The sequence below is a fragment of the Heterodontus francisci genome, chromosome 2, assembly GCF_036365525.1.
Source record: "Heterodontus francisci isolate sHetFra1 chromosome 2, sHetFra1.hap1, whole genome shotgun sequence".
In the NCBI taxonomy this organism is placed as follows: domain Eukaryota; kingdom Metazoa; phylum Chordata; class Chondrichthyes; order Heterodontiformes; family Heterodontidae; genus Heterodontus; species Heterodontus francisci.
In genome coordinates, this window is record NC_090372.1 from 6,849,615 (window position 1) to 6,868,707 (window position 19,093).

Genomic DNA, 19,093 nt, shown 5'->3' on the forward strand with positions numbered 1-19,093 from the left:
AAGGCTTTGGTCTGAGATGTAGAAAGAGGTAGAGAGAGAAACCTGAATCATGAAAAGCGTGGGAACCAGAGAGGATCGGAGTGAAATTGAATTGATAACAAGCACTGGAGCATGCTATAGACTCTTGGTAAAGAGGCACTGTACATTGACTGCTAGCAGATCAGATTACAGATTTAAAAGACGTGATGAGTTTTCTGTCGCCATTGTAGTTAAGCTTGTGCTGTTTGGTGTGTATTCTACTTGTTTGATTTCTGTGCAAAAATCTAGTTATCTCAAATTTTACACCTTGCCTGATTTCCTTTCCCAATGGAGTCAGTGGGATGTAAAACAGGCTGGTGATTCACTATCAACCACCTTGTGCTATTGCAAAAGACCAACTTCACCTCCCGTATGTGTGAGAATTCTAAGATTGTGATGTGACTTCCTCTTCACATGTCTACAAATAATAACCGAGCTGATCCAACAGTCAGTACGCATCTGTCTCAGAGCTGGGAAATAAAACCATGGCAACTGGACAGCGAGGGGAATCCCCAGAAACAATCATTTCAATACAAGCTGCAATGTTCTGCTTAGCCAAAGAAGAGTGATTGCCCTTACAGGGCTGTGCACTGTCACAGCATTCAGAGTGCATCAGATTTCTCAGGCTTTTGGCCCCAAAATTCCTTTTGGGTTAGGCCAGGACTCGAGCTAACCCTGGTCAGGTGAGGTAGAAAGTTGGGCAGAGAGCTGTTCCACCAACTAACCCCCTTCCCTAGTATGGCAGAGTTTGTTGTTTACCCCTTGGATCTTGTTGTATTTACCTAGCTATTAGGCAGGTAAAAATATGCACTGGTTTCCTAGAAAATGTAGGGTCCACTGTTGGGAGTGACCAGAGATACCAAACTATAGAAGAATATCTAGTGTAAAAGGACAATATCAATTGTATTCAATTGTATAACTGTGATGGACCTGAAGAAATGCATTAGCCAACAGTTTAAGAGACACCCTTCCTCTTGTTAGCTTTCCATAAACTTAACCACTATGGATTAAAAGTTGCTGCCATTATACACATCCCCAATAAATGCACATAATTGAAAACATAGGTTCCTGCACACAAGCACTGGCAGTCCTGCCTTTAAAAAAGGCTGTTAATGCAAATGTATATTGGGGCTGAATTTGCACAAACCCCAGCAAAAACATTCCCGCCAGTTTCTGAGGTGTCAGTTCTCTTCCAACAAAGTTACTGTGAACAAGATGGAAAGTCCCTGTAGAAATTCACCCTCGCTGTGTCACTTGGCCTGCTTTTGTTATATCAGTAAACAATAGCAACTTGCATTTATCGCACTAGAGAGGGTGCAGAGGAGATTTACAAAGATGTTTCCAGGTATGGAGATTTTAGCTATAAGGAAAGATTGCATAGGCTGGGGTTATTTTTGTCAGAACAGAGGAGGCTGAGGGGAGATATAGTTGTGGTGTGGAAAATTGTGAGGGGCCGAGATAGAGTGGATAGGAAGGACCTATTTCCCTTAACCAGCGGGAATGGATTTAAAGTAATTGGCACACAATTCGAGGGGATTTGAGGAGAGAGCTTTTCACCCAGAGGGTGGTGGGGGTTTGGAACTCAATGCCAGAAAGGCTGGTAGAGGCTGAAACCCTCATCATATTTTTAAAAATGCTTGAAAATGCCATAATCTACAGGGCTAGAGACCAAGAGTAGGAAAGTAGGATTAGAATTGCTCTTTTTCAGCTGGCACAAACACGACGGACTGAATGCCCTCCTTCTGTGCCATAAAGTTTCTATGTTTCTATGTTAATGTAGTTTTTCTTTTAAATCAGGAACTATAAACATCTAGTTATGAAATATATTTGCCTTTCCTTAAAATTGAACTTGTAATGTGCATTTAATTTCCCGACAGTCTAGATGTATGTGTCCAATTTCTTTAGCGATGTATTGGCAGTCACATGCCCGTTTACTCAGTTAGTCTGAGGAGAATCTCTCACTCATGCACAGAGACTTCTGCTTTGGCCCAATTACCTAAGTTTGAGTCAAGGGGTGAAATATGAGTAATTAACTCCACTCTCCACGATTGGAAAAACTCACAAATTCTTTATCAGAAACACTGGAAGAGAAAATATCAACAGCAGAAAAGATCCTTTTTTTAAAAAATAGAATCCTTCTCTTTCCAGCTTACTTCAAAAGCAACATTAACATGGAGTGACCCTCATTTCTGAAATTGTGAAGGAACTCATAATCAGCACAAACAAAAACAGCCATTTGGAAGTTTGGGAAGAATTTGCATTGATGTGTATGAAATTTTTCAGTTAAGGTTTTGCTGAACTGTTTTGATTTGCTTGGGTATGTTACAGGTACATCTGTAATTCAAGTCATAGCTACCGACGCTGATGACCCTACCTATGGATATGGTGCCAAGGTGACATACAGTATCTTACAAGGACAGCCCTACTTCTCAGTGGAACCAGACACAGGTCAGACACTTTTCTTCAGCCTGAGGTTTCTTGAATTATTTTCTAAGTATTTTTAGCTCAGATTACAAAGTATTTACTGCACAGTAACAGGCTATTTGCTGTAACCCGTCTATGCCAGTGTTTATGATCCACATAAGTGACATCCCACCCTTCTTCATCTAACCTCACCAACATATCCTTCTATCCTTGATGCATTTATCCAGCTTCTCCTTAAATGCATCTACGCTATTTGCCTCAACTACTCCCAGTGGTAACAAATTCCACATTCTAACTCTCTGGGTAAAGAAGTCTCTCCTGAATTCCCTATTGGATTTATAAGTGACTATCTTTATTGATGGGCCCTATTTCTGGACTTGCCCGCAAGTGAAACAGTAATCGTGTAAATGAAGGGTGATGGTATGTTTTCAACATTAATGGTTTGCAGTTCCTCCACTCTTCACTAAACAGTCAGAACAATATTTGTATAGAAGCCTTTATGGGGAGGCCAGACAAGCATATGAGGGAGAAGGGAATAGAGGGTTAGGCTGATAGATTTAGATGAGGAAAGATGGGAGGAGGCTTGAGTGGAGCATAAACGTCAGCATGGACTGGTTGGGCCGAATGGCCTGTTTCGTTGTTGTGTATCCTATGTAAACCTATGTAACAGTGCATATCAGGTAAAAGTAATATAACAATGCATGGATGTATAGTTTAGGGGATGTTTTTAATTTGGTTACTCTGTGCCTCAGTATGAATTCATATCTGCACATAGCATTCCCATGTGCACAGTAGACCAGAGAATCTGGTTCATAGGAATGGGACAAGTTGAGGTGGTGATGGAGAGCTGGCATTTGAAAACAGGACAGGCTATTTTGGTGATGGAGGAACCTGTCAAGTATTTCAGATAGATATATGAGCCATGTAAATGGCATATGGCTTCTGTAAAAATGAACCTTGCCTTTTCCATGGATATATCACCTCCCAATGTCACCTTTTCCACTGTGTGGCCTGTATATTTGAAATGTCAGAACTCACAAGGGATTGATGATCTGTTTTTGACCAGTATCACTTTTCAATTATTCAGAATGTTCCATGTCTGTCAATATAACTATGTAAAGCTCTGCAATATGAGATCTGGAATACCACTCTTCATTGGTCTAATCTTTTAGTAATTCAGCTGCTTCAAATATTCCAACGCTAATGGGATTTTATGCACAAAATACATTGGATTAGTCTGAACCGAACAGAGAAATGGTACATTTACAGAGCTGTAATGTGATTGCTTGGGGTCATTTGGGTTGCATTAAGATGAGCTGTTTTGTAGCCTCACTTCATCAAGTGCTGGTCATGAAGAGATTAGGAATGTTTCACACTTGATGCTGAAGATTGCATATCTCCACATGAGTGCTGGTGACTTTTCAAACCTTTATTACTAAACAGTAATTGAAAAGAAAACTAAAAATCTGGAAATTGAATATGAAATCCACATAGTAAAGGGGCTGGAGAAAAAAGGATAAATTCAATCAACCCAATTTGGGCTTATGCATGGTCAGCTTCAGTTTATATAAAAATTTATCAGTGTGTGCACATGGTATTTTAGACCTGGAAATGTAAACTTGATCAAAACTCAACTTCATACATTGCTTACTTAGAAAAGCTCAAAATATTCTCAAAGACCTTACTTATACATGTTGGTGTTTGTAGAATGTTTCCTTGGTGAGAAGGTAAAGTTCAAACTTCAGAAGGTTCACTCATTGATAGACTTGGTTCCATAAAGCTCAGTAGAAATGAGTGTAATCAAATATTAGGTAGCTTCACTGTTTAATTGTAGTAACAGCCCAAAACACTTCACATTCTCCAGTTTTCTATTTTAAACTGCATTGGCACACAATAGAGCACATATCATACTCAATAGCAACACAACAACAACTTGCATTTATATAGCACCTTTATCATGGCACGTCACAGGAATGTCATCAGACAAAATTTGACACCGAACCACTTAAGGCAATACGAGGACAGATGACCAAATTCTTGCTCAAAAGGGGAGGATTTAAGAAGTGTCTTAAAAGAGAATTGCAGGTGTCACACCCTTGTTCAAAAAAGGGTGTAAGGTTAAATCCAGCAACTATAGGCCAGCCATTTAACCTCAGTGGTGGGAAAGCTTTTGGAAATGATAATTTGGGACAAAGTTAGCAGTCACTTGGAGAAATGTGGATGAATTAAGGAAAGCCAGCACGGATTTGTTAAGGGCAAATCATGTTTAACTAACTTGCTTGAGTTTTTTGATGAGGTAACAGAGAGGGTTGTTGAGGGCAATGTGATGTTCATGGACTTCCAAAAAACATTTGATAAAGTGCCACATAACAGGCTTGTCAGCAAAGCTAGAGCCCATGGAATAAAAGGGACAGTGGCAACATGGATACGAAGTTGGCTGAGTGACAGGAAACAGAGAGCGGTGGTGAATGGTTGTTTTTCGAACTGGAGGACAGTATATAGTGGGGTTCCCAAGGGGTTAGTGTTAGGACCATTGCTTTTCCTGATCCATATTAATGACCTAGAGATGGGTGTGCTGGGAACAATTTCAAAATTTCCAGATGACACAAAACTTGGAAGTATTGTGAACTATGAGGAAGATAGTGATAAACTTCAAGATATAGACAGGCTGGTGGAATGGGCGGATAAGAGGCAGATGAATTTTAATACAGAGAAGTGTGAAGTGATTCATTTTGGTAGGATGAGCAAGGAGAGACAATATAAAATAAAGGGGGTGCAGGAGCAGAGGGACCTGGGTGTATATGTGCATAAATCATTGACGGTTGCAGGGCAGTTTGAGAAAGCGGTTAATAAATCATATGGGATCCTGGGCTTGAAATTTAGGGGCATGGAGTACAAAAGCAAGGAAGTTATTATAAACCTGTATAAAACACTGGTTCAGCCTCAACTGGAGTATTGTGTCCAGTTCTGGGCACTACACTTCAGGAAGGATGTGAAGGCATTAGAGAGGGTGCAGAAAAGATTCATGAGAATGGTTTCAGGGTTGAGGAACTTCAGTTACATGGATAGATTGGAAAAGCTGGGTCTGTTCTCCTTGGAGAAGATTAAGAGGAGATTTGATAGAGGTGTTCAAAATGATGAGGGGTCTGGACAGAGTAGATAGTGAGAAATTGTTACCATAGGCAGAAGGATCAAGAACCAGAGGACACGGATTTAAAATGATAGGCAAAAGAAGTGACGGCAACATGAGGACAAATATTTTTACACAGCCAGTGGTTGGATCTGGGATGCACTGCCTGAGAGTGTGGTGGAGGCAGATTCAATCGAGGCATTCAAAAGAGAATTGGATAATTATCTGAAGAAAAAAAATGGCATGGCTGTGGGGAAAAGGTGGGGGAGTGAGATGAGGTGAGTTGGTCTTGCAGAGAGCTGGCACAGACATGACGGGCCGCATGGCCTCCTTCTGTGCTGTAACCATTTTATAATTCTATTCTATGATTCTGTAAGAGGGGATAGAGGCAAAGAGATTTAGGGAGGGAATTCCAGAGCTTAGGGCCTAGGAAACTGATGCTACAATGGTAGAGTAATTAAAATTGGGGATACTCAAGAGGCCAGAATTGGAGGAGTGCAGAGATCTTGTAGGACTGACTAGAGGAGGTTGCAGAGATGGGGAGACATTGTATTTTTCCCAAATGATGTCCAGCCATCTGGATAAATTGATTATCTAATTCCCTTCCCCATACTGCTGCTTACAAGTAATTCTGACCCTCCCTCCTCCCCTAGCCTGGCCAATCCACTCCCCCTCCTCTGTACATCAAAGCCACTTCTGGATGATTGAGTGAAAAGCATCACTGGCAGTGAAGTTATGGAGAAGCCTCATATATCACATAGCCAAGCTGCCAAAGCTTTCAGCTAATGTAGACTGCATGAAAGGATAAGTACTGAGAGAGTAATGCGATCAAAAAATTGAGAGCAAAATAAAAATGACAGCTGATTTTAGTCAGATTGCAACATCGGACAACCTGGTACAGGCAGCAATCTGGAAAGTAGGTCATTGTGGCTACATTAAAATTGACTGAAAATGTTCCAAGAACTGATGATAATTTTAGTTTTTTACAAATATGCATACCTAAAAATCTAGTCAGAGATTTTGTTTTTGCAATTAACCTTCTGTCTTCATGCTGGAAAAAGCACAACTGGGATTGAGAAGCAAAATAAAAGACCATTATCTGGGCAAATTAATAATCATCTTTATTCGTGTATGTGCCATCTGGAATTGTGTACCAGTGGAGATCCTTCTTAAAAAGAAAAATGCTGTCTTAAAATAGGATGTGTAAACTATCACTGTGGTCTGAATGCATTGAGGGCTGAAGGAATTCAGCTGACAAGGGCTATAATTCCTCAGTCGTTCTGCTGGTCTCCTGCTGGACTGTGGGAGTTTCTGAGTTGCCTTTGTAACAGGTGGAGCCTCCATCTGTCCCTTATAAGGCAAATGCTATCAGGGTGGAGCAGTTGCAGGGAATCCACTGCACTGAGTGCACTGGACTGAGTTGACATATACCAGCCTGCAGAGGTGCATAAGTGAATTCCCACCTGTCGCATCCAGACCAACAATGTCAATGGGAAAAGAAAAACATCAGGTAGGGTGTGAAACATCCCAAGGTGCTTCACAGGGGCAATTATCAACCAAAATTTAGTACCAGCCAGATAGAGAGGTATTAAGGCAGATGACCAAAAGACTGGTCAAAGAGGTAGGTTTTAAGGAGGGTCTTAAAGGAAGAGAGAGAAGGAGGGATGTAAGGATGGAATTCCAGAGCTAAGGGTCTAGGCATGGCCAACAATGATGAAGCGATTAAAATCAGGGATGCTCAAGAGGCCAGAATTGGAGGAGTGCAGAGATCTCAGAGGGCTGTAGGGCTGGAGAAATTACAGAGATAGGGAGAGGTGAGGCCATGGAGAGTCACTGAAAATGGCTTAAAAAAACTACACTGAACCATTTACTAGCTTCCTGGATGTACACTTGTCAGTTTATTGGTAAACTGAATATTCTTTAATCAGTAAAAACTTTTAAAACATGCCTACAGGCGCCTATAGACCTGAGAAAACAAGCTCCATTTGAATAGTCTCTTTAAAGTGCCACAATCAGCAGAAACTCGAGTTATATTTGACATAACTTCCGTTTGAAATTCCCCAATCCCTTGAGCTGCTTCCGATAGTTTTACTCGGACTCGACTGAAAACACAACCGTAAACTAGCAGACTGTCAGTGTGGATTGCTGGCGGTTGATGTGCACATAGAGTTCCTCAAGCATTGGTGATTGATGCACCTTTGGAAGGGTTCTCCAGGTCTGATGGTCACAACAGGAACAGGATAACCATACCTAATGCTATTGAAACTTAACATTTCAGAATTCCAGCAATTTTTCTTTATTTCTCTCCTTTCCTTATTGCTTCAGTTCTGTGAATTTGAGTGTCTCCTGGTTGAGCAGTTCGCTCTGTTATTGAAACAAATGAGGGTGGATGTGTTCGTTCTGCCGCTATAGAGTAACCCAGAACATCCTTGGCTACAGTGTCAACATATTCTTACATTATAACATCATTTAATTTCTAAACCTTGTCACAAAACCGGGAAATCCAGCATGAAGAGCCGGAAATTCCTCCACTATATGGCCTGAAATTGGGTGGTACAATCAAAGGAAATCAATCACGGAGGCAGGTTTGCCTCCACCTTCTTGTTTACAATCTTCCTGATGCCACCCAGCCCCCACACCCCAGCCCCCAGCACCCCCACCCATTCACCCCAATAACAGCCTGTAAATGCCTTTGGAGAAGCGAAACCTGGCAAATCAGCTAATTTTCTTCTTATGAGAACAGAAAATTCTGGAAATACTCAGCAGGCCAGGCAGCATCTGTGGCGAGGGAAACAGAGTTAACGTTTCAGGTCTGTGTGACATTTCATCAGCTGCTGCCAGACCTGCTGAGTATTTGCAGCATTTTCTGTTTTTATTTCCGATTCTAGCATCTGCAGTATTTTATTTTTGTATTTGCAGCTAATTTTCCTGCCTTTTGCCACTGTCACTGCCAGTCCCAGGGATAGCTGAGAGAGGGGATGATAGTCCATGTTGCCTCTTGAAAGACCTGGGATAATTAGTGGGCACATCGAACTCTCCTTTGGTCTTAAGCACCGATCTTTGTTAAGCCTCGGACTATGGTGAGGCTTAGCAATGTTGCCACTAGATTTCTAGCTTTGTAGTTAACCCCCTTTAAATTCAGCCTCCACTCCTCATGGTGCTTCAGCAGTGGTTCCTGAAGTATCACCACCAGCATTCTCCTGCTCGAATAGGTGGCAGGTTTCCTGAGTATCCCAAAAGGTGCCGGGCCAGGATAAATAAATGGTCCCAACCCCAGAAAGTCGGGGTCAGGCTGTGATTGGGACAGTAGGCAGAAGTCTTGTTCCAACAGGAGAACCAGCCTATTAGTCTCATAAATTCAAATTGTTTGCAGAATAATTAATCCCAATCATTTGCCCAGTTCAACCTTTAAAATTTTTTAATTGGAACCGTTTCTGTTGGACAACAGCAGGTGGGCCGCCCATTTCACACAGTTCCAAATCTTCCATTGCATTTAATTCAGACAAACTCCTAAATCTTACACGCATCGATTCCAGTAGAAGTTGGAGTCAAGCAAGATAAGAATTTGTTGAAGTGTGGATTTTAATTTTTAGAATTTTCGTTCTTGTGTTTTTAAAAAGCACAGTGTAGAATGAGACTTACTTCATTTACAAATAAAATGTATTTCAGCCCAAGTGGGGGGAATCAGAAAAGATGAAGCATAAGCAGAACCATATTTATTAAAATAAAAGTATGGGAGAGAAGGCAAAGACAAAGGGGGTAATTAAGTGTAAAAACAAACACCCAAGAGAAATAATAATCAATTGTGGAAGTAGGAAGCCTAGACAAACCTGATTGTAGAGTAGAAGGCAGTCAACAGGTACATATGGATGCAGGCACTCAGAGCGACACATATGAACTAGAAACCAAGAATAGGAGGACACAGGAGACACAACAGGAAGCAAATCCAAGATAAGATGAACATACATGAACACTGGAAGCATTAGAAATAAGGAGACAATTAATCTAATTTGCCAGGTGAGAAACCCAAGGGATCAGGTGGAATGCTGATTTTGTACCCATCCAATATTACTCATTGACTTCAATGAAAAGTAAAATTGGGCAGGACCAGCATTGTACCCAAACCCATCAGTTTTCCGATTAGTGGGATGGGTTAAAATTGCTCCCGTTGGGTGGGTGTAGGGAACTACAATGTGATGGGAAGGTCATAAAGATAGCTAAAGCCAGAGAATGGAAATTAATATAATATTCAAGGGTAGAGTGTTTCAAAAAGACAGAATGGACAAAGAAGTAATTGGCATGGGTCTATATGTCAGAGACAGCTGTAAGATGAAACAAGTTCACCCTGTTGTTGAAATTAGAATGATACAAGATAAACTATGTCAGCTAGGCTTCTCTAATGCAAAAATAAATCCAAGCTAGCCCAAGGGATGTGCGATAGACGACAAGGTCAGCAAGAAGATCAGTTTGCTCTCTGAAGGGATCGGAAGGGTATGTGAGAATTAGAAAATTATTCTAGTGGCAGGCTTCAATCAACCCAATATAAAGTGAGAAAGCCCAAATTGTTTGGAGGCAGAGTTGGTGGATATGGTGCATGAACGCTTCTTAGCCCATGTTCGGAGGAAGCCACAAGAGATGATACTTATTTTGACCATTCGTTGAACATCCAGAAAAGAGTGGATAAGAAGGACCTATTTCCTTTAGTAGGGCGGTCAATGTGGTCAATAGATTTAAAGTAATTGGTAGAAGGATTAGAAATGTTTTCACTCAGAGGGTGGCTGGGATCTGAAGCTCATTACCTGAAAGGGTGGCAGAGGCAGAAACTCTCATCGCATTTAAAAAACACTTGCATATGCACTTGAGGTGCCGTAACCTACAGGATTATGCACCAAAAGATGAAAAGTGGCATTAGGCTGGTTAACTCTTTCTTGGCCAGCATGGACACAATGGGTCGAATGTCCTCCTGTGCTGTAAATTTTCTAATTTTTTTTTGTAAATGGAAGTCATAGCACACCTGGAGGACAGCAACCACTGAATGATAATGTTTAACATGATCTGGGAGTCAGAAATGCCTAAGATAAGGAGCCTAGTACATAGTTTTACAATGGCTAAATTCAATGATATAAGGATACAGATAAAGCGAATAGATTGGGAAACATGTCGTCAATGAAATAAAGGAAAGATGTGGAATGGGCAGCTGACTCACTATTTCACAAAGTCAAGATCTACCCCAAAGAATGAGCAATGCATCAAATAAACTTGCAGATCGAGGCTAAAACTCTGGAACCATTTAAGAAGCACTAGGACGTTACAATGGTGGAGGTCATTCGGGTCTCTTTGGATGGATGAATTACAATGGGACGAAATTCCTTTCCCCTAATTATCTTATGATTATAGTTGTACCCTGTCACAGAAAAAGCTGAAGTATTTCTTCGTAGGTGGTCAACATAATCCCTCAATTCTTTGAGAAATAACATGAAGAAACTGTGGAAAAACAGCTTAATAACGAAATGTCAGGTTATGGCAAGCAATGTCTAATTTTACAAATTGTCATTTTTTACATACTTTGTTGCACAAGGAATGAAACTTTTGAAGAAGGAATTTAACTGTTCCCATAGTCAGAACTCTTTAGATTTTTGAATGTTTTGGGGGGAGTAGGGGATGAAGGAGTGTTGCCTCTCCAATTTCCTTCTCTACTCTCCTGAAGATACTGGCTCACATTTCGGTTATCTTCTCACAGGCACTAGCTGTTCTCTGACACGTCACCAAAGTGGCCATTCTGCATGTTTCAACAAAGACAGCAAGGGCTGAGAATTCTGAGGCCCCATGCTACGAGCAGTGCCATCACACAGTGAGAGGCTTGTCAAAAAACTACACTACTTGCCCAGGAGTTTCCTCTAGATTGTGCTTTTAGTTTTGCCCAAGATCGACCAAGCTAGCGCAAAAGATGGTGGAATTTCAAGTACAGCTTACGCCCAGTGCAAATCGAGTTTCTATAATCTTTTGCACTAATTCAAAAAACACTGCTTTAGAAGCTGGCCCTGCCCACAAAACTAGCCACACCCCTAGATCAAATTAATCATGATGGTGAGTTACTGCTAATTACGTGATTTGTGGACCTTAAAGGAGACTTCAAATTAAGCTAATTTTTCATTGCAGGGACGTGAACGAATGGGCATGATTTAAGACCACATAAGTATTAAAGATAAGAAACTGACGACTCTACAACATAACTAATAAATGGTTCGATATAATTTTTAAAAGTCATTTTCAGTTATTTAGGATCAGGTTATTCACAGGTAGTGGACTTGACACTTTGATTAAAAATGCTTATTTTTTGTGATGAATCCATTTTCAGTTGTATGAATTAGACTGCACCCTGTTACCACTTTCAAATATACCAAGCAATATTTTTTAATCCAAAATTTTTTTTGCAAAAAGAATACATTCTAAAATGTTGTTCAATTGCACTGGTTCATGGCAGATTTGAAGTTTGCCAGTATGCAAATGAGTTTGAGCAGAAACTTGAGCAAAAAAAAATCACTTCTGAAAACTTAACGCAATTTGTGCTCGGATGGCCTATTGCACCCAAAACGGAAACTCTACACCACATTACCAATGATTTTATACCCGTTGATGAATGGAAAATCACAGGCAAAGCTGCTATTGTTTACTATGTCACCCACTGTGTGCAATCCTCAAGAAGTTGTGCCTGAGTGTCAGCATCTTTGGCCATTGCAACATTATAGTCAATCCTGATTCTGTCCTTACTGGGTTACCACATTTGGGTTTACCAGCATCAATTGGTGCATAGCCATCAGAAATAGGAAATCTAGCTGATTTTATTCCCCTTCCTAGCCCAACAAAGTTGAAATCAATCTCAAAATCCTACAGTCACCCTGGATGAGATCAACGAATACAACAATGATCAGAAATCAAATCTAAGACCCTCTGGTCTATATAGCACAGTTTCACACTCATCAGCAAATTTATCAACTGAACCTTCTGGGAACTAGTTTTTCACTGGTTAAACTAACATGTTAATTAGCTGGATCACACCATGGCTAAGTCATTATTACAGAGCTTTTAGCAATTTCCTAGACAAAGAGCGCGGTTGACTCAGACCTCAATGATTGAACAAAAGCAAATTCTCCCAAGAATATGGTAAATGTTTTTGCCTGCTGCATTATTAATACTCTGCAATTCTGATTGATTTGTTTTTGACCTTGTGGATTATTCTAGGTATTATTCGGACAGCTTTACCAAACATGGACAGAGAAGCAAAGGAACAGTATCAACTGATCATCCAGGCTAAGGACATGGGTGAGCAGATGGGAGGCTTATCAGGGACGACATCTGTAAACATCTCCCTCACTGATGTCAATGACAATCCTCCCAGATTTCCTCAAAGTGAGTCATATTTAATGCTTTATTACAAAATGTAAAACTATAATTTATATGTATGTAGCATTTATGAGTAACGGTACAAACTCATTTGATCACCATTGCATTTTAGTCCGAATGAGTCTGGTGTCCATATAGTCTGGACTATGTCTACCGAAATAATGTTCCTTTCCAATGTAGAAAGACTTTCTTTTGTAAGATTTACATAAACCAGATTAATACAAAGAGTACGCAAAATATCAAATCCACAGTTTATTAACTACCCTTATAAATCATGTCCAACATTCATGTCAGAGAATATTGCACATTTGCTGTGCATATTGAACTAATATTTTTAGATTATTGAAAGAACTTGTAAGCATGGGTACTTTATAGCCTGTAAAGCACTCTCTTGGCTAGAGGAATGCTTAAAGCTCAAGATAATTCATTTGATTTCAAGCTTTAGAGTTATTAGGTCTGAGGAGGAAACAGCATGTCCTGCCTACTGTAAGATATGGCTGTCTAATGGCCTTATGAAATGTTAACAAATTAATTGAATACTATATAAAAACTTTCAACATACGGACATACAGATTTGGAGCAGGAATAGGCCACTCGGCCCCTCGAGCCTGTTCCACCATTCAATAAGTTAATGGCTGAACTGATTACTCCACATTACCACCTACCCCCGTTAACCTTTCACCTCCTTGCTTATCAAGAATCTATCCACCTCTGCCTTAAACATATTCAAAGACTCTGCTTCCACTACCTTTTGAGGAAGAGAGTTCCAAAGACTCACGATCCTCTGAGAGAAAAAAATTTCACCTCATCTCTGTCTTAAATGGGTGACCCCTTATTTTTAAACAGTGACCCCTGGTTCTAGTTTCTCCCACAAGGGGAAACATCCTTTCCACACCCACCCTATCAAGACCCCTCAGGATCTTATATGTTTCAATCAGGTCACCTCTTACTCTTCTAAATTCCAGCGGATACAAGCCTAGTCTGTCCAATCTTTCCTCATAAGACAGCCCGCCCATTCCAGGTATCAGTCTAGTTAACCTTCTCTGAACTACTTCCAGCGCATTTACATCCTTCCTTAAATAAGGAGATCAGTACTGTACACAATACTCCAGATGTGGTCTCACCAATGCCTTGAATAGCTGAAGCATAACCTCCCTACTTTTGTATTCAATTCCCCTCGTGATAAATGATAACATTCTATTAGCTTTCCTAATTACGTGCTGTACCTGTTGCGATTCCTGCACTAGGACACCCACATCCCTCTGCATCTCAAAGCTCCGCAATCTCTCACCATTTAGATAATATGCTTCTTTGTTGTTCTTCCTGGCATAATGGATTACTTCACATTTTCCCACATTATACTCCATCTGACAGATTTTTGCCCACTCACTTAACCTATCTATATCCCTTTGTAGCCTCCTTATGTCCTCTTCACACGTTACTTTCCTACCTATCTTTGTGTCATCAGCAAATTTAGCAACCATACCTTCAGTCCCTTCATCTAAGTCATTTATATAAATTGTAAAAAGTTGAGGCCCCAGCACTGATCCCCGTGGCACACCACTCATTACATCTTGCCAACCAAAAAATGACCCATTTATGCCTGCTCTCTGTTTCCTGTTAGCTAACCAATCTTCTATCCAAGGTAATATGTTACATCCTACACCATGAGCTTTTATTTTTTGCAATAACTTTTGATGCGACACCTTATCAAATGCCTTCTGGAAATCTAAGTACAATACATCCACCAGTTTCCCTTCATCCACAGCACATGTAACTCCCTCAAAGAACTCCAATAAATTAGTTAAACATGATTTCCCTTTCATAAAACCATGTTGACTCTGACTGATTACCTTCAATTTTTCTAAATGCCCTGCTGTAACGTCTTTAATAATAGCTTCTAACATTTTCCCTAAGACAGATATTAAGATCTCTCTCTCTGTCTCTCTCTTTCTGGTTAAAAGTCTCTGCTGACATGAATAAGGTCTTTTCATCAGGCCATTATCTGACCAAGGACATAGCGTAGGAAAAGATCTTTGTGTAAGCATAGCTCAGCCTATTAAGAAATCATGAGAAGGAGTCACGTCCATGTATCTAAAACAAACTGGCTGGAAGAAGGTAGCAAACTGTCCTTACAAGAGATAAACAATAGATGGTCTCAGCGGGTTGAGACCTAGGCCAGGAGGGGTTTACTTTGGACACACATATCCTGGTGATTGGAAAATTGAATGGGAAGATGTAATTCAATGAGTGATGGGCATGACACACTCACCAGCCCCCAAAATTAAAGCATATTAATGGGCACCTGAGAAGGGAAAAACGCAGACAAAGGGAGGACGCTTTTTAGGGTGCATCCATGCTAGCTTCGGCTTAACACCCTGATCAGAATAAAGGCATGGAAGAGATGACTACAGCAGGCGGCAGAGGCAAGGCAATTCCGTTCATCTGTTTCAGGGCTGGTAAACCTTCTCACCTGTCACGGGTCATATGTCTACTATGTCTGTTCTGATTATGTGTGGTATTTGAGGTGTCACTTCTCAATAACCTGCTGTGGTGGTTTTGCCACCAACCCAATTTTGTCAAAAGCAGCAGCCAGGGGAGGAGAAGGTCCAACCAGGTCATTTTTGAAAATATTTTTCTTTTCTTAACTTGTGGGTCCAGGAGGAGCAGGGTTGTTGCTCTGGGAACCCACAACGGAATGTTAGGCTTCCCCTACCCCCGGACTTCTCTCCACCAAATTCTGATAGATTCAGATTGTACCAGGAATGTCCTCATGGGTCCACACTGGTAGCCTTTGAGCCACATGATTTTAATGGCTGGGCAGTGCTTTCCAACGACATCCTGGCCCTGTCTAGTCGGCAGGAGGTGTGATGCTAATGAAATACAGTCAATAGCATCATCCAAACATCCCAGGCGGGCATGAGGCTCACTTTTGCTGCGTTCCCACGCAAAGAGTAAAATGGACCCCCAAATATAACCACAATGTCCATTGGTTTCACCAGATATATCTCCATGTAATCTTTTCTTTTTAAGAAGACACTATTCTTGATCTATTCAACATCATATTGGCATTTGTCCTTTTGTGGTCCGTTCTCCTTTTGTATCGAATCCAAATTTGAGATTTTGGGAATTTGAATTCAGTTAAAAAAAATAAAATCTGGAAATATAAAACTTTTGGTAAAACTGACCATGAAGCTGTCGGATTGTTGAAAAATTCCAACTGTTTCACTCATGTACTTGGTCTCATCCAATCTGATTTATGTGGCTATAGACGTGTACATGTTTGATGTTTAACTGGCTTAGTGGCCTAGCAGTTTACTCAATTGCATCAAATATCAACAGAGTAAGACTCACCATCATCTTCTCAGAGCAACTCGTATGCCTGCACACTGAGAATGAATGATAAAAATCCACAACGTTTTTAAAAAGCACAGCGACTAAGAATAAAGAACTGCAACTGAGCATACCAAATCGTGCTCACTATTGATCTGTGAAATGTTCCCTTCATATTAAATTCAACTTGAGTTTGCAAGCCTGATGTTAACTAGAATTGTCCAGTTCATCCTTTCTTGTAATGCTTATCGCGCTGGTGAAAAGGTAAACTTTTGCTCCTGGGCATATGTTGAGCTTTCCTGACACTTGGTTGATATTTCTCACTGGGCCAGTGGTTATATCAATTGAAACTGAAGAGTTTTTGAGATTCTCAGCTCCTAGGATGAGTTTTTGTGAATTAACTGTCACCATTACACTTCCATCCTGTTCTCAAAGCCACCTTTACGTTTGATTGAATGTACATTTCAAAGTAGGCCAACCCATTCTTTGCGAAACCCTAGTTTTTACAGGTCTGGTTGAGTTTTATTGGAGTCTAACCCAAAGTAATGTCTAACCCTGCAACCATAGCTGATAAAATTTCTTATCCCTGCAGATACGTACCAAATGAATGTCAAGGAGTCTTCCCAAGAAGGTGCTGTTGTTGGCAGAATTAAAGCTTATGATGCAGATATCGGGGAAAATGCAGAAGTAACTTATCGCATCATCGATGGTGATGGAATGAATATATTTGATATCACTACAGACAAGGCTACGCAAGAAGGTGTCATTCTTATTGTGAGAAAGGTGCAGATGAGATCATTGCTTGCTTCTGGCATTTTTCCATTTTGTTTTTTGCAATCAGATTGACTAACGCTTTGTTCTTCTATCTCAGATGTTGGACTATGAGAGCAAGAAAAGTTACATCTTAAAGGTAGAAGCGCTGAACAGTCACCTCGACCCTCGATTCCTTTACCTGGGTCCATACAAAGACACAGCCACTGTGAGGATTTCAGTGGAGGATGTGGATGAGCCCCCAGTGTTCAGTAGACCCTTTTACATGTTAGAGGTGTATGAAGACATTGATGTGGGGACTGCCATAGGTGCCATAACAGCGCAGGATCCTGACGCATCGCGCAACTTAGTCAGGTAAGCTTTACCATCTTGACAGAATACAAGATATCCACATTATAGTACTGTATCACACCTACTAACATCCTGTGTCTGTTATGTTTGCATAGTCGCTGCTCAACCTACATTTCCAACTCTAGCCAACTCCCTCTGTAACGTTTATAAAATACAGACTCAAGCGTCATAGCTACTATATTCATGACATGACCCTCACACAAGCGAGTCTCCAGAATCCAAGCATTGTTCCACATACATGTGCTTTTAAGAACAGATTCCAAAAAACATCATGCACTGTTGTCACTGCGTAATAGCTAACAGCAATTGATTTTATTTTCATCCCAGTCAGTTATCAAATCTCCTTGGTTCTAACTCCCATAGTTTTTGACACATAATCATTTTTTGTATTATTTTCAAAAGAAAAACAATATGAAACAACATTCAGGAATTAAAGGGCAGATACATTCCAGTATGAAACAGAGAAGCAAGCATTTACCAATTAATATATGCATAACATGGAGGAATTGCCTAAATAGGATACATAAAGCCAAAAGATGTTTTCAAAGACTACTTTGAACAGAAAGTAATTCTAAATAAAAATATATTTAAGCGGTAGTATTTATCTAATGCACACAGGGAAATAAATCTTTTACAGGGAATCTGTATTGATCAATATCTGAGCATCTACGTGTATCTGAAATATTTATCGCTTCCCTAAGTGGGTGATATGAAATTGTGATGCACATTTTGCTTTCTTAAGGGAAATGACCCATTTTACAGTCATACGCTACTTTCTAGGATGATGCCAGAATTCCAGAAATATAATGTGCATCATGTATTAACATAATGCATGTACACTGTGGGAGACTTTGTGCCTATTAAAAGTGTTACTTATAGATAGAAAATAGCACTGAGCCCAATGGCACCCTTGCTTTGATTTCCAACATGTATGCCCACCGTACGTAGCTCCATGTCGGGAAAGCTATCGACATGGTTTAGTCCAAAGCTGAAAAAGCTAAAAACAAAATCTTCCTATTGAATGACACATGTGCATTGTGTCAATTGAGTGGTTGAGGCCACCAGCGTAAATGCATTTAAATGGAAGCTAGATGAGCACATGATGGAGAAAGGAATAGAAGGATATGTTGATGGGGTGAGATGCAGAAGGCTGGAGCATAAACACCGACATGAATAGCCTATTTCTATGCTGTAAATACTATGTTACTACATAACATCAACAGTGTACGTGGGGCAATGAGAAGAAGCACAGTTATGAATGCAACCATTAGAGCTTTGTGCATATGAATTAATGCGGTGATCAGGGCATTCTCCCTACACTTCTGTCTTGTGTCTACATGTAATGTGAATGAGATAGTGGGTCCAGGATTAACTACTACCTTTATATTGTGTTATCAGACATAACATGCACCTTACTTCTTTGAAAGGTGTATATTGTTCAGCTAATGTTACAGGTTGACACTATTTGTCAGATTTATTTACAAGTAGAATGATACACATTGACAGTATTTTACTGAAGCATAATACTTAAAACAATAAAGATAGAATCAGTCCTCAAGGAGTTAAAATAAATGTTATTAGAACAATTTTTTTCCACAACCTCAATAAGCAGTAAAACTCTTGGATTAACTAGTTCTTTTTGTATCTTTAAGAAGTTGCATA

The 19,093-nt window shown here is 40.2% G+C and overlaps 1 protein-coding gene across 3 annotated transcripts in view; it reads left to right on the forward strand.

Annotated features, from left to right (window-relative positions):
- The window catches only part of LOC137381327 (cadherin-6-like), a 157,794-nt gene that overhangs the window by 88,310 nt on the left and 50,391 nt on the right, over positions 1–19,093 (forward strand). For all 3 annotated transcript variants that reach the window (XM_068053737.1, XM_068053746.1, XM_068053756.1), the window contains exons 4-7: positions 2,347–2,466; positions 12,815–12,982; positions 16,902–17,092; positions 17,181–17,434. In XM_068053737.1, the coding sequence (XP_067909838.1) occupies positions 2,347–2,466; positions 12,815–12,982; positions 16,902–17,092; positions 17,181–17,434 (733 nt within the window). The remainder of the gene's footprint in view (positions 1–2,346; positions 2,467–12,814; positions 12,983–16,901; positions 17,093–17,180; positions 17,435–19,093) is intronic.